This window comes from Astatotilapia calliptera, chromosome 5 (assembly GCF_964374335.1).
Source record: "Astatotilapia calliptera chromosome 5, fAstCal68.1, whole genome shotgun sequence".
NCBI classification, from domain to species: Eukaryota; Metazoa; Chordata; class Actinopteri; order Cichliformes; family Cichlidae; genus Astatotilapia; species Astatotilapia calliptera.
In genome coordinates this window covers 16,032,508-16,048,858 of record NC_137426.1, presented here as the reverse complement: position 1 = coordinate 16,048,858, position 16,351 = coordinate 16,032,508, and the positions used below count along the sequence as shown (strand labels likewise).

Here is a 16,351-nt window from a genome sequence, read left to right as displayed (position 1 = left end):
CACAGTCTTGTTATAGAGTCATATTTCCTTTCTCTGTCTCTCTCAGCCCAGTTTTTTTCTATTTTCTGAGCAACATCTTGAAAAATAGGGAGACCTTGATCAATGATGAAAACCTCAGACTGCGAATTGCATGCACAGCCCAAACAGCTGCAGGGAGTAGCTCAACAACTGTGAATCAGGTAAGTTTCTTTTATTTTCTCTCACTTCCCCGGCCTTTTTTATACCAAGTGATGTAATGCAGATCACTTGCAACTTCACTAAATCACCATACAGTATCATTACCATTATATCAGTCACAGACAAACCGCAGGAAGCTTGTTCTGCAGAAGTTTGTTGCCTCTCTGGAGTTTGAAGATGAGTCTCCAAATGCAGTTCTTTTTAATTCACTCTTGTTTATCTGTATATTAAAAAACTCAGAGGAGTGTGTCTGATCAGATACCTCCAACATAAAAAGCAAATGCTGAACATGTCACTCAGCTCATCATCATCAGCCAAAATAAACTGGCAACTGCATCCGTGACATTACAAACAGTGGAACATTTAGAATTTGGCACCTTATCCGTTCCTTCAGCTTCTAATTTTAAACAAAAATGTCTCTATTCATGTGCAGTTATTCTGGAAGATTCTACAGTGAACTTGCATTGCATATCTATGAAACTATTTAATTTATACTAAATTATCATTATTTTATTTTAGCTATGAAACTGAATACACAAAGTAAGCGTGCAAATTATGTTTGTTATGTGTTTAGATCCACTGAAATCTTAAAGTTTGTTACTTCTCTGGTCCAGTTTGCCACAGATCACACAACAGCTGCTGTATGATACTTGCAGATTTCAACCAACTCTGCTCCAAAACCAGGGCAGTGTGAAATAAAAGTTTAAATTATTTATAAATATATACTGTTGTAGACAACAAAAGGAATTTTAGACCAGACACTTTAGGGGTCTGCTCTCTGTTCAGTTGAGCTATTCCCCATCACTGTGGGTTTGGATAGGAAGGTGTTTGTGTGGCTGTGTGTGCAAAGAGAAGGAGGAACATTCAGTATTTAGTGGTTCTGAATAAACAGACCAGCTGAAATGATGTGCTTATGCTGAGGGTTGCTTTGAAATTGTATTGTTAGTTATACAATAATATTCGTTAATGATTGCCCCTCCATCATTTAACTTCTTTTCCTCCTAATTATTAATGTGTATTATACGTACTACATGTACTATATTTACTGTTTATAAGGTTGGGGAAACTCAAAACATAATATCCACAACTTTTTGACATTTACTTACCTGGATGGCTGAGCATGCATCAAGAAGCTCCTGTTGGAAAAAATACCAATGTCTGCTATTGTTCTGTCCTCAGGCTTAAACTGGTATGGACTAATGCCACGTTTACATTTACATTTGGAGTTGCTGGTTGCAAACACCATTCATTTCAACTTTAAAGTCATTATGACATCAGGAAACAGAGGTTTCCCTGATGTTTGGTATATCTGATTTGAAAAGTAAGTCAGAAATTTATTAGATTGCTTTGTTCGTGTGTGTGGGTGTATGTGTGTGAAAAACAAACAAACATGGGTACGTTCTAAAGAAAATACATTCACGTTGCATAATTTGGATTATGGGATTATGTGTTTGAGGAACATCAACATCAATCTCGGAAATATTAGGAGCATTTTATTTAAAATCCTTCTGCAAGGCCACCAATTACACAAAATTCAGTAACAGATCACAGGGCAACCCATTTTAAGCTATGTAGATGTCCTAGTGGTAGTGCCAGTCATCAGTTTCTTTAGTTTCAGTAAGCAACAAATGAGTCAACTGTGGCTTCAACTGAAGTCCATTAAGAGATCTGTTTATTCACACAGTCGGCCGAGCACATTTACTTTCACTTTTTCCAACATACTTCACATTTGTAGTGTCTTTTTGTAGTGCCACACCTGACAGTTGCTCAGCACATCTGCCGAAATCAACACGCAAAGAGAAATTTTGTCACAGGAGAAGAAAAAATCACTCTGATTTCCATATCATAAGAAAAACAATGTAAAAAAAACTTTTTCGTTCCCAAAATTGATTTCACTTTTCATTTAAAATCCATGCTATGTCACAAATCTATATTTTTTGTAAAGACTGATGGTTTATAGCGCTTGTCTAAAAAAGCTTAACCCTGAGTCTGAGGAACAGTTAAGCTACGTGCTGTGTCTTTCTACTGCTTTAGGTTCATTGAGTTGAAGCTTTGAGTGCTTACTGCATGAGCTCGTGCTCATCACATACTGTCTAAAAATACATTTTTAAAATGATCTGAATAGAAAAGGTTGATAACAAAACCATTTTTAAAATTCCTGTAGGTCATTAGTAGCATACAATCAAAATAGATCCTATGCATGCTTCAGCATGACTTAAATAAAGGCATCTTACACAATGTTCATAGGGGGGAAAAAACAGATTCTCTTTAGTCTTTAGGCCAGCTCATTAGATTTTTTCCCCCCAATATCTGGACCTGAGTGTAACCAGAGCTTGTCATTATTGCTACCACCTTTACAGTACCTAAAGGCAAGGGATGGAAAAAGAAAATCTTTATTTAGATCCATAAATTATTCATAGAGTATTACAAATGCTAGATACACAGATTAGGTAGAGGCATGCAGTTTTCACTCTGGTTGAGCTAACATTATTCAGACTCAAACAGTTTGTGTTTTTCCTCTCATCTACCTGGCAGTGAACAAGCGCTGCACTGCCTCAGACCTGTGTCAATGCACTCAGCATCATTTTCATCTTTGGCTTTGACGATCCACTTTCATGAAGAACTTTTGTACTTGCTGCGGTGCTCTGAATAAAATTTTAAATTGATTTTTTAAAAAGCTGGAATGTTCCTGTTTGCCCATCTGCTGTAGGTTTTTTCATACTGTTTATTCACAATAAGACTTTTTGGAGAAGATTATATGGAATCAAGCATTTTGTATAAAACCCCGCTTGACTGTGGAAGCTACTGAAAAGATCCGATCGGTCTTTGGTTCAACAAAAATAAATGGAGCAATAACAAAACTCAACTATCTTTGAACTGAATTCATTGCTCTTGGTGGAAAGCTAGTCCGTGAAAATAAACTATCAGTTTGAAACCACATTACAGCGTCAGTATAGAAGATTAAAATCAGTGCCCATATAATAAATGACCTTCAAATGTCCTATGTACTATGGAGATTATTTTAATTAAAAGCAAAAGACACAGAAATTCATCAAAATGCTTTGCAGGTTACATTTTGCTGATTGAAATGAAAAGACCGTAATGTGTTACATTCACTCAGTGAAACTGTGAATCTGGTTCTCTGAGGTTTAGTTAAATATAGTTGTACCGATTGTGCGGCACCTTTGTGTGGAGACGACTGCTGTAGTGCAGAACATCACTGCACCAGCAACTCAAGTTTTCTTCAGAATAAGGCATTTGTTGCCCTCTAGTGATAATTACAAGCATGGATGTGTTTCCACACAGGACAAAAAGCTCACTTTCATAACTCTGGGCCCAGAGCTTTTTTTGTATGAGCGGCTCCAAATTTGTGTCGACTGAGTTATTTTACATGTGTGATGTAAGATGCACACGTGTATTCTTTTTAAATCTACATGCTACAGACCTAAATAAAACAATTTAAGTTAGCCCATATGGCAAAACAATTGTGGTGCAAATATGAAAACTGTTAACCCCTGAGCACAAGTCACTGTTCATATGCCCCCAAAGTTTAAGGTACTGATTTAGAGACATTTAGAGACACGTACTATATGTGTGAATAACACCATGTACGTACCACTCAACCCTGTTCTGCAAGTCTAAGAACAAGGCTCTATTTTACATTCATTTTGTCTCATTCACGCTCGTGTTATAGAAAATAAGTCAGCATGCTGCTTCTATTTTGTCACAAAAAAAATTTAGTAACCAGTATGAATCTTCCAGTGGGGTTTTTCCCTCCAGTTAGAGTTTATAATGCCTACAGTGTCAAATAAATCAGTAGCAAAATGTTCAGCGTGCTCGGGTTTATACACATAAAATTTTTTATAAGCTGTCCTTTTCTCTTGTATGTTTTCCAACTCTGGATGCCGTGATCCTGCCAAAGAGCTTTGTGTCATTGCACCTTCAGCTGCTACCATTAGAGTCTGTGTCCAAGTCTGAGGTTGTGGCTTCACTTCCAACTAGGGAGGGGTAAGGCCTTGGCTGGTCTAAGTTGACGTAGGTAACCTTCAAACTGATGTAGTGCTCTCCTTTCAGATTGGACAGGATGCGCTGCACTTCGGTAGCCAAGCTATGGAAGGTAGGTCTACACTCAGGCTCCGGGTCCCAACACGCCAGCATGATTACATAGCTGTGGAATGAATAATTGCGTAAATTATTGAATGAAAAGCTGAGTAAGTAAAAGAGTAAGCAGGTGAAGACACTACTGAATAACGGGCATTGTTTTTTCTCAAATACAAAGTAGCATAGGATTAAATCCCTGTGATTTAGAGGTATGCAGGGTGGAATTGAGGCCACTAAAGACATCAACGTTACATAATGCCGACGTAGGACAGTTTTCCAATTTCATTGCACTATTGTACTATGTATGACTGTGCAATGACAATAAAGAGTTATCTTATCTAATAATGCCCATATGCTACGGGATAGTGAAAGGGTGCTAATTCTTACAGGGTGTCTGGGCAATACTGTGGCTGCAGAAGCCGACGTCCCTTCAACAAGTACTGCGTGATGTCATAGGGGTCCACCTCTGGATACGGGCTAGCACCTCTGGTTAACAGCTCCCACAGTAAGATGCCATATGACCACTGTGAAACAGATAAAGAATAATATATTGTATGTATATTGATTGATTGATTGATTGATTGATTGGTTGAGTGATTGATTTAAAACAGGGCTGCCCAATCCCAGTCCTCAAGAGCTACTATCCTGCAGCTTTTAGATGCATCCCTACTCCAACACAGCTGAATCAAATGGCTTGATTACCTCTTCAGCATGCCATCATGTTTGGCAAAGGCCTGATAACAAGCCATTCATTTGATTCGGGTGTGTGGGAACAAGGATGCATCTAAAAGCTGCAGGATGGTAGCTCTCGAGGACCGGGATTGGGCACCCCTGATTTAAAATGATCTTCATTGGCTTGATTAATTAGGCACACTTACAACATCAGACTTGGTTGTGAACTTCTGTGTTTGCAGGCTTTCGATGGCCATCCACTTTACAGGGAGCTTCACCCTTTTGTGATCTTGAATGCTGTAGTACTCCTTGGCATAGACGTCTCTTGCCATACCAAAGTCAGCAACCTTTACTGTGAAGTTTTCATCCAGCCTGTCAAGACAAAACATCTTAAGAATGGACTATCTAGTTCAAATAACATATTTCTACTTTACATTTCTAACATGTAGACTAGCACGTGTACAACGAGTGTCAGTGAATATCAACCATGTTCTCTATGATGAGATCTAATGGTGTAAGCTTATACATGTTGAGTAAGCTATGTGTTTAACATCTAAACCAGCGGTCCCAACCTCCAGGCCAGTCCGTGAGTCGTTTGGTACCGGGCCGTGAGAGTTAAGGTTCGGGTGTGAAATTTATGGTTTTCGGGCTTTTTAGCGTTTTTTATTATTTATTTTATTTTTCCCGTGTGTTATGAATAAATTTTCCTTTTTTTGGTATCGGTACTTGTTTTATTTTGTTGTATTCATCTGCAACACCTTAAAGGCCAGTACATGAAAAAATTGTCGGACATAAACTGGTCTGTGATGCAAAAACGGCTGGGGACCTCTGATCTAAACTATCTTTCATGTAGAAAAAAGAATCTAAAATAAAAATGATTTTTTTTTTCAAAATCATGTTAATGTACATTTGTCACTTTTATCTAATACTTTTTTTTAACATTGCAGAAAATAACTAATAATTTTAAAAGATGCCTGAAAGCTGATGAATTTATTAACAAGCTTTGCAATGAACATCAAATTATTTTCATGAAATAATTTCATTTTGCTATATACAACTGACTACAACAATGTGTTCACAAATTTAAAACGGCTAAAACTGCAGAATTATTTCCCCTTATGGCCAACAACAAATACGTTTGCTTGTAGTGAGTCAAAGTCTTTCATATCAAGGCCAGTAATCAGTGCATGAGTCACACTCACATGCAGTTACGCGCAGCCAGGTCTCTGTGAACAAATTTCTTTTGGGCTAAGTACTCCATTCCCCTGGCAACCTGAAGACCAAACCCAATCAGGTCTTTCACTGTTGGATTCTGTAAAGGACAAAGAGTTTGTAAAAACAAAAAAAGAGAGATCTAAGGACAAAACTTGTAATGGCGTGAATAGAGCATCTTCACAGTCCCCACAGTTTAATTTACCCTGTTCTTAGAACGGATGAAATGGCGCAGATCTCCATGCTTCATATATGGCAGAACCACCAGGGGGAGCCCTTCTTTGGGCAGCATGATACCCAACAGTGACAGTATGTTAGGGTGGTTAAAGCCTTTCATAATGATCCCCTCTCTGAGGAACTGGTCTACTTCCTGGAAATCTGTTATCCCTGTTAATAAAACACATATAATAAAATACTTTAATCTACCAGCCAGCAGCTCACAAAACACCAATTTCTTTTATGAAATAAACTGATATTCACTTACTGTTCAGTGATTTAATAGCACAGTGGATTTCTTTCTTGTTGTTGTCTAACAGGTATCCATGATAAACTGTCCCAAAGTGACCTATATTAGAAGAAAATTGCCTTATAGGAATTCTGTGCTAAATTGGCAAATTAGTAATAACAATTGTACAATACTGAGGTTCACCTTTGCCAATAATCTGACTATCCTCAATTGAGAGCATCTCAGGTGGGATTAGCACATCTTTGACCTCTTCAAGAATATTGGAATTCAGGCTAACCATTGAGATATTGTCTCGTGGCATCAAAGGAACAGATAGATGATCAGAGCTGGCACTGTACAATAAACCCTGGAAAGCCAGTCCTGCTGAACCTGAAGTTTGATAGTAAAGATCTATTGTAATGCATTAGAGAAAAAACATAAACAGGCAAATAAATAACTGATAAAATCTGAGTACATGCGAAGAATGAAAAGCATGAAAGTATTTAATGGACTGGGATAAAAAAAAAAAAAGATTATCTATGCTCAAGTTTATATAATGTTCCTCAATAATAATAAATGTTCCTAAATAACTTTATTAGTCAGGTTGTTCTTTGACACATTAAACTGAATCAGTTCATGGCTTGAATCTCTCACCCTGTCTGTAGTCATCTGTTGGAGAAGAAGAATTATTGTTGCTCAGGCGTAGATTATGTGACATCATCGCTGATAAGCGATTCTCTATGGTGGCTGGAGGGGAGAATTCAATCAATCAAAATCAGTTAACAAAGAAAAATCATAGAGAGAGACAGGACAAAATACATTCTGAAGGTGTGCATATAAATTTAAAATAATAGCATGGTCATTTTTATAACAGTTTTTAGAATACACAGTTACAAGGTGCTTCATGCCACCTGCTAGAATATGATCTTGGTGGATTAGCTGAAACCTTATGTCATGAGCTTGGCCATGTAGAGCTTTTTATATATAACTTTTTTTACTAAATTGTGAATGACACAAGGGAAGAATCCACTGAGGATAATGTGTGAAGCACCGGTGAGCCGAAGGTCGGCTAAGAACGACTGACAGATGCATGTAATTAAAATTTGTTGCAAGATTGCTTAGTAAAGTATGTCAGTTTATTGAAATGCATCACAAAATAGCAAAGTCTTTCTCACCTCTCTTTTTTTTCCTTAAATTAATCATAACAATTAATGCAAGGGCAGCTCCTACTACCAGTGCGGCAATGATGCCCAGGACAATGCCTGCAATCGCATTGTTGTTGAAGCTGTCATCAAAGAGCACTGTACCCATATCATAAACGTCATGGTTCACAAACACCTGCAGCAGTGGAAAATATGATCCCTCTTGTTAAATACATTTATTTAAATATGAGTCTCCATAAGTGATTTAGGATGGCTTAAACAGATGATTCTTACCCTAACAGGCAGCCCGTTGCTGGGAACAACCAGGCCTTTAGGAATCCTGCAGGTCAGCTCATTTTGCAAAACCTGCGCTTTGCAGACCGCATCACCAATGGTCATTGTGATCTTCATACATGTTTGTACTGCATCCAATTTTTTATGCTGTTACAAATTGAAAAAGGGTTTAAATATTAAAACACAAGCAGTAATTGTTGTCTTGTGAAGAATGCAACTACTGTTCCTGAGGTTTTTGTACAAACAGCCAAACAAATGACAGAGCAGGAAAAACTGCACATGAGTGTGTGAACATACATGCAGTGAAACCTCGTCCTCTCCTGGTTTTAGAAGTAATATACTGTCATCGTTTTCAAAGGGAATGACTTGGGCATTAGGGTAGTAGGAAAAGTTACTTTTCCAGGCGTCATTTTCCCCATCTATGTGAATAGAAAGCACTCCAGTTTTAAAAATGGTATCTGGAATTTGTTCTGGAAAAGCAGGAACCCAGCACTCCATGTGTGTGGCATTTCTTGTGCCACTGCAAACCTGAGGTAAAACAAAAAAATAATATGCTGTTTGCAATCAAGTTAAAATTAATTAACTGAAAAATGTAACTGCATTAGAAAAAAATCCCAGTAAAGTTTTACAAAACCTTACTTACCCGTTGAAGACGCTCACTGAAGTGAGATTTCAGAGTGTACTCAACCACAATTTTGTTAGCAACATCAAGATTCTGACCTTCTATCACCAGCTTGGAGCCTCTGTAAGGCAATATAAATTAGCATGCCTGCTAGTTTTGATGAGGAACTTGGTGGTAAGCCTATTAGTTAGACCAGTTTAGTGTCATACCTTTGGAAACTGCAATTCGGAAACACAGAGTTTATAACAGGATTATTCTTGTAGGAAAACATCTTAGTGTCATTCACTTGAAGGCTGTCAATAATGACTTTCACAGGTAGTTCCCCAACAGCCTCAGCAGCTTCTGTGTGGCAGACGATTGAAGACAAAGTCCCCTTTCCTTCAGAAACACTGAAAGCAATAGAAATTCAAATAACCAACTATACATAACTAAGGCTACCTGCTTAAATGCACAGCAAAACCAATGTGTTGTAGCGTCTATGTTACTCACTTTTGAATGGTGCAGTTTTTATCTCCAATTTTGACATTTCTTGTTACTCCTGTGTTAAGATATCTGCCTCTTAATGTAACCACTGTTCCTCCAAACAAGGGCCCGTAATCAGGCTTGATTTCTGTTATGCTGGGTGTCTAATAAGAAACACACAAAGTAAATCACATCGTGATTCCAAAATGCATTACAGAAATTATTTCTGATAATTAGAAAACAGAGAGTTTATAACAGGGTGGTGCCATTTAAAAATTGATCTCACCACAAATGACAAGCCAGAAATCTGAGCTGTGCCTTCAACTGAGAAAATGCCCTCCACCTCTCCCTCATTCACTTCCAGAGTGATGTTGAGTCCCTGGTTTGGTGTTTCTTCCCTGATTTTGCACACCAGTCTGTATTAGAGACACAGGGAATGGCATGTCTGTTAGTTCTATGAGAGAATATGAGCCATCTGATGTTTCCCATAAAGGGATAACAAACGACTAACAGAATAAAAGACAAATCATGTGAGAGAGAAGATAAAAGTTAATGACATGCAAGAGCGTCATATTTACGAGTGGCGACTGAAAAGAGGGTCGTCAAGGTTAAGTGCTCAGAGCATTATGAGAACTCCCCGAGCTGTTTTGCGTATAGCAGCATACAAGACTATGGTCGATGATCAGCCCTTATTAAAGCTATGAAAAGTTTCATTCAGGAAAACTTATATATCTAATCTGCCTCCTGAAACCAAACTAGAACTGAGTCCACAGGAGCAGGCCTAATAGCTCAAGGCTCTACCTTCTACTCTACTTTTGGAAACTCTAGGAAAAAAAATAAGCCTGTACTCTGAGACCCAAGAGGACAACTAAATTCAATAAGGACGAACTGTAATCACTCAACCGTGGCTCAGGGGGTTGGGAATCACATCTGTAACCGGAAGGTCGCCGGTTCGATCCCTGGGCTCTCTGTCCAGGTCGTTGTGTCCCTGGGCAAGACACTTTACCCTACTTGCCTACTGGTGTTGGCCAGAGGGGCCGATGGCACGATATGGCAGCCTCGCTTCTGTCAGTCTGCCCCAGGGCAGCTGTGGCTACAACTGTAGCTGCCTCCACCAGTGTATGAATGTGAGAGTGAATGAATAGTGGTATTGTAAAGCGCTTTGGGTGCCTTGAAAAGCGCTATATAAATCCAATCCATTACTCATCTGCCTGTTTTCCTTAGTGTTGTTTTTCTGTTCTTGACATCACTACGCTGTCAGTCTCAATGCTGTTATTGTCATTCTTGTCCAATAATCTTTTTCCCTGCCTCCTCTGAGCCAATCAGCCCCAAATTATTGTTTTGCACAAAAATTTGACCAAAGATGTCACTGAGATGTTAAGAACAGAAGTTTATATGTCTGAAATAATACATCAGTTATATAACCAATAAAGAGCTCAATACCATCATTTTTTAATTAAGTCTGAGCAGCACATTGAGCAGCACTTCCAACACGAGGAAATGGACTACACGTGGGATTGAACTACTCACCTGTTACTATTGCTCTTTTCAGGCAGGACATCACACACGGTCCCCGAGCCCACAGTAACGATGTGGGTTTTGCCACTGATGATGGGCGGCCGCAGAACAGACTGAAATTCTGATCCGCACAGCGTCACTTCAGTCACACCACCAGCAGGGACCATTTTAGGAAAAAACTGGAAAAATAAAATTACCAACATAAATCAGTAGCTAATTATGTGTATGTATAATCAGTGTGACTGGAGGAACTTTATGACTCATTTTGTTTAACCATGCAATGGCTTATCACAGAGTCACACAGAGTGACAGATCTACCTCTGTTATGATGGGTCCGCAAGACTTTTTGTTCCACTGTGAGCTACACTCCTCCTGCCTTGAGCAGATTCCCGAACACCAGCCACAGTTCATGAAAAACGGAGCATTCAAACACATGGGGCACGTCTTAAAATGTGCACACCCTGGTCCTGTAGAAGGCACCCTGAACATCTTGATCGTGGAGAGAGTAAGATGAGGGTGTTATAAAAGACATACAAGAGAAAATTCATCAAGAGATAAGCAGTACCTGTGGCAGGTATTACGAGTGTTACCTTATTTCCAACCACAAAGAGAAGTGAATCCTCAGAGTACACAGCTGCGTTCCTCGAAACTGCAGTCTCTCCCAGTGAATAGTTGGCAAAAATAATATGGTTATAGGAACTTAGAATCACCTAAACATGTGAAACAGAGAGGTAATGTCGCGAGGATTCATGGAAATCATAGCAAAAACATCTACATTCAGTACTTTATAATGCATTCAAACTTCAGCGTACTCTCCAGCCCAACACCATGTTATTACCTGGAGTATCCTCCCATCTGACGTGCCAAAATGGCCCACCGTATGAGTCTCAATCGTGTTCACCAGAACTGAAGTAAACAGTACATTTCTCATCTCACTGTTGAAGAGATCGACTCTGTAGTATGGCTTTGACACCAGAGTGGGCTTATCAGTGCATCTGCTATCAGAGTTCTGTACAAGCAGAAAAAACATGTTTACACATGGACAGCTCAAGGAGTTTCATCTTCAGCATATCTGCCTCTATCAGCACTGGGCTCATTCTAGAATAAGTACCGGTACATGAAGACGTGTTTGTGTGACAAGAAAAAGGGATGGAAAAAAATTCTTAATTGTATTCATTTATAGAGGAAGTGCTGTAGTTTCCTCCAGTCATGGTAACAAGCCGTGAGTGGAAAGTCATAAAACAGCAGTGACCTCAGCGTTGTTGACTTGGTGACTGTTTCTCAGAGTAGTTTCTGTCTTCTGCTGAAACTAAACATTTGCATGGTGGGCGTGCAAAACATGAGTTAGACTGGTTTAAAAAAAAGGTCAGCAACCAGAAAAAAAGCAGGATTTGCAAGACTGGTGAGGTAATTAAGCTGACCTGCCCCAGCATGCCCATATTTGAGTTCTCACTTCAATGTCCAATTTTTACACCATTTGAGCTTCTCAGACTTTAATGCTTAAATAGAAATGCAGTTCACTGTATTGAACACACCAGATTCAATAAGTAAAAATCTTGCCCCTCACTTCTTTCATATTCATCCTATTTCCTACTCAAATAGAGATGAGTACAGTCCAACACTGACCCTCCCCTTGAAGTTCCACATTTTTATCAGCAGGATTTATAGCTTGTGTTTCCTGGCACACATTCCCGTAGGTGTACATGCCTGTGGGAGCTCAAAGGACACAGACTGAGCGCCATAAAAGGAAAGACCACACCTTTATTTTATTTTGACGTGAGGAACCATAGCTACATTCAAGGTGTTTCAAGAGAGGTGTGCATGTTCTTATAAGGCTGAACCTGCCTTTACCGTCCAGTACCTTTCTCTTCTGTATTGGTTTGTGTATTTGGAAGTTGGGGAGGAAATATTCCACAGTGAAATCCACTGACCTGCTAGGACTGGAAGGACACGTGTGCTGCCCTGAGGCAGTTTGTGTCCTCTCAGTTATTTGTTTTAAAATGAAAAGAAACTGCAACTGTTTTTTTTACCAAAGCCTTGTACTACAAACAGTTCACACCTTTTCATTGAGAAAGACTGAAACTTACTGAGCAGTGACTGAAACAGAACAGAGTAATGGTGTCGCAACATGCAGGTCACACCAGTGACTCATCCATCCCTCCCTGTTCTCTCTCTCTCACACACACTCACCTTCATCAGATTTACCGCAGGCAAACATCATTTTAACTTTCAAGATTTATGGACTAACTTTAGTTTTACTTTGAATATACAATCCTTTATTGCTCAAGAAAATAATAATACTGTACTGTAAACCACTTTGCTCTCATCACAAATGACTTAATAATACAATGCTTGTCTGGACAAACCATTTCCTGTATGGGCATATAGTGATATTCTGATGACACTCGAGCATAAAAAAAAGAGTTACTCACTTCATGTGGGCAGTTCTCACATGGCTGGAAGTGGCAGAGACCTCTGGATAGCTGCTCTGTACTTGACTTACAGCAGGCCTCCTCACCAGCCTCGATTTCTTGGTTTATTTTAGTTAAAGGAAACGCACAGAGGGCTGAGTTCTTCTGAGGCTGGCCATGCTTGTTTACCTCCGCGAACACCCCATACAAAACATTTTCTCCCTCAGCTACCCTCAGCTCATCAGCCAAGTCCTTCCCAACTTGCCCGAAATGTGCTGCCTGTAATCCATTATAAACAGTACCCTTGAAAGTCCCTCTCCTTCTTCTCCTGCGCTTTGGCTCGTACCGACACTCCAAAATAAGCTCTCTGTACATCCACATCTCTGGATTAGAAATAGACAGTCGTCCCAGACGAGTCTGAAAAGCTGAATCGTTTTTGTAGGGATTTTCCCTCTGCAAGGAAAGAAAGTAGACATAATCCTTGGCAGAGAAACTGTAGATGTAGTTAATGCTGTAAGAGTCACGTAGTCCAGGAAGCACTGTCACGTTTGTGACCATGTCAAAGCCATCTTCAGTTGAAAGTGGCCTCAGCACTGATAATGACCTCCTTGGGTACGTCTGTGTTATTCTGTCATTGACAGAGGCTGCAACAAAGAAGTATGATGTCTGCCCATCTTCAGCGATCATGGCCTTGGTACCAAATGGGCTGGCCACACAGTCACGACAGTAGGTTGGAGAGTTCCTTTTTTTTGTGTATAAACATTGAGGTGCAGGAGCTTCAAGGGTAATGTCAGTAAAGTAACAGATCCCATACCGAGTACTTCCACAAATGTACAGGTATGGAACTAGATTTAGAGCAGGATCCAAAAGCAGAATCTCGTTGTCTGTATCCACTGGGTCCTCGGGTTGAACTTCTACATCGCATGCCAGACAGGTTTCACAATCAGGACTGCCTATAGGTCCAGTTTTCACCTCCCATATTTTATTCATAGAACTGTTGACTCCCACTACCGCATTCTGATATCCAATGTAAACTTGTTCATTATCCGGGTTCACTGCAATGTTCTGTATTGGTTTCTGGGTTTGGAAGTGGGGGAGGGAATATGTTACAGTGAAATCTATGGAACTCTGAGGTGTAGAAGGACATGTGTGCTGCCCCAAGGCAGTTTGTGATAGCATCCATATCCATACTGTCAACAAGGCAGTCAAACTGACCATTTCCACTTTATGGTCTGCTGTGAATAAATGCTACCTATAAGACAGTTTTCTCAAAGAAAACATTCTGGAGAACCAGCGGGAGCTCTGCAAGAAAAAGCAGAGAAGGAATGTTGAGATTTACCAGACAGGGAGCTGTACCACTGGATTCTCACATTCAGCCGAGATTCTCCACTTCATACTGTAAACATTTTAGCTTACTTAATCTGAGACACAGCTGGAGAACTGAGGAAGGAGGAAAGTATCAGCTGCTTTTTTTCTTTTTCTTTTTGAGGCTCTTGATTAAGCATTTCCTTATCTTCAGCTGCAAATGCCTCATTTTAAAAGGTAGTATTACCTAATATACGCAGTCACGGCATGTAAAACCCAACAAGAATTTGCGAGGATAACGATACAATCTAAAGCGGACAAGAAACAACGCGTTGTAACATGTGGAGAAACCATGGGAGCGTTCAGCCCACCAAAACTACACAAAATACATACAGAGTAACAACTACATTACATGTGTCAAATACACAAAAGTAATAGTTATTATCAGTGCAAAACGGTCATGGAGGCTTATAAAGGACTACGTTACTGTAAATTTCATATTACTATATGACATAACTTCTAATGAAAACCATGATACTACTACAGTTAGAATCATTTGTATTAACTCGAACTGTTTGGATAGGAATCATTAACATGGACCAATAGCTGAAAGTTCTCCGGAACCAATAAAATTTAAGAAATCTTTAACAACTTCTTTAACAAATTTGAATCCCTCAGAGATACGTATGCTAGTGAAGTTCCACTCACCTGACAGCGACTGAATACCTCTATCAATGAGTTTACACTGGCACTGAATTCCCCCATTCCTTTAAGATCTCACGTCAAAAAAAAAAACCGAAAACAAAACAAAACAGGAAGTTACTAACCCTTCACAATAAAAGCATTCCAGGCCAGCGGTCTTGTGTCTAAAGGGTGATTAAAAAAAAAAATCAGGTCATCAGACCTACAGAGAGATTTGCATTTTTACAGTTGTATGGCACTGTATCGACGGGAGATCTGGATAAATTATAAGCCAAATTTCATTGAAAAAATAAATACTGTGGAAATTAATATCCTTAAATCCTGCCATTATCGTGCCAAGGTACATCTAAATGTCTGGAACAATATTCATCTGGTTATTATTACAAAACAAACGATAATTCGTGGCGTTTTTGTGCTGTAAAAATGAGAATGACACTGCCCGTTCAAACAAGTTTTCTAACATGATTCAATGTTTAATTTTTTAAACTGTTAAAGACCGGAAATGCCATCATCATTCTGACTCGCTTGACTGTGGACTGTGATATTCCCTAAGCGGGTTCTGCCCTACCAAGCCGCGCCTGCAACGAGGAAGTATGAAGTAGTTGCTAAATTTGACCATCCGCATAATTTCCTCTCCAAGAGAGCTTTGTCATATTTCATCCTGAAACATATTTCCAGTCAGACTTAAATTTTTGTGGAAAAAATCTTGGCTTATGAAAGCAGTCTGTAGCTTATATCAGCGCCTGAGGGACATTTGCCAAAAATACATTGCTTTTGGATGAGGAACAGTTTCTCCTCAGCAGCCAGAAAGTTATGGGAAGAATGTATTCCATTCTCCTGACAGATCACCTAAAAATGTATTAGTGATATAAAACACACATGGAAAAACCTCAACTTTGCTCTGTTGGATGATGGTACATGGAGGCTGTAAAAGTTGAGGCCAAAATGACCATCACTGTCATCAGTGTGCCAACAGAAATGCTATAATGTGGATTTATACTCCGAAGTTAAACATCTACTACTGAATCCAAAGTTCAAAGTAAACATATGCTGCAGTGTCACTCAGCAGGCTTTCACTTCCAGACCTAAAACCATAAAAATCCACAAGCAACCATTACTCCTAATGTCATAGAAAAAGTCTGAGGTAGTGCAGGAGCAAAAAAAAGAAAAGAAGGTTTTTCCTTTCTTTCTTTCTTTTTTTTTTTTTTTTAGTCAGAGTGAGAAACTAATCAAACAATCTGCCAAAAACAATAGCTGTAAGGCCATCATGTTTGCTCCTCAGCTTACA

General features: G+C 39.3%; 1 protein-coding gene across 2 annotated transcripts; it reads right to left on the bottom strand.

Moving 5' to 3' along the window:
- Positions 1-1,650: 1,650 nt before the first annotated feature.
- On the bottom strand, positions 1,651-15,712 carry LOC113022284 (macrophage-stimulating protein receptor-like). Of its 2 annotated transcripts, none has more exons than XM_026167509.2 (21): positions 15,070-15,712; positions 13,078-14,358; positions 11,484-11,654; positions 11,236-11,355; positions 10,964-11,134; positions 10,658-10,824; positions 9,414-9,543; positions 9,155-9,291; positions 8,875-9,054; positions 8,687-8,786; positions 8,341-8,571; positions 8,044-8,190; positions 7,783-7,945; positions 7,262-7,354; positions 6,812-7,018; positions 6,647-6,727; positions 6,368-6,549; positions 6,153-6,262; positions 5,157-5,322; positions 4,666-4,802; positions 1,651-4,345 (listed from the first exon to the last, which is right to left on the bottom strand). In XM_026167509.2, the coding sequence occupies exons 2-21, from the start codon at positions 14,272-14,274 to the stop codon at positions 4,120-4,122; spliced, it is 4,116 nt and encodes a 1,371-aa protein (XP_026023294.2). In that variant the 5' UTR covers positions 14,275-14,358; positions 15,070-15,712; the 3' UTR covers positions 1,651-4,119. The 2 variants fall into 2 exon arrangements, with proteins under 2 accessions (XP_026023294.2, XP_026023295.2); XM_026167510.2 differs by having other exon boundaries at positions 6,812-6,997.
- Between the last annotated feature and the right edge of the window lie 639 nt (positions 15,713-16,351).

Coding starts and splice junctions, on each gene's coding strand:
- LOC113022284 (XM_026167509.2), bottom strand. CDS start 14,274: ATGGTCAGTTTGACTGCCTTGTTGACAGTATGGATATGGATGCTATCA. Junction 11,356..11,483: donor CAGATGGGAGGATACTCCAG/GTAATAACATGG, acceptor TCACATGTTTAG/GTGATTCTAAGTTCCTATAA. Junction 9,055..9,154: donor AAAAACTGCACCATTCAAAA/GTGAGTAACATA, acceptor TATTGCTTTCAG/TGTTTCTGAAGGAAAGGGGA.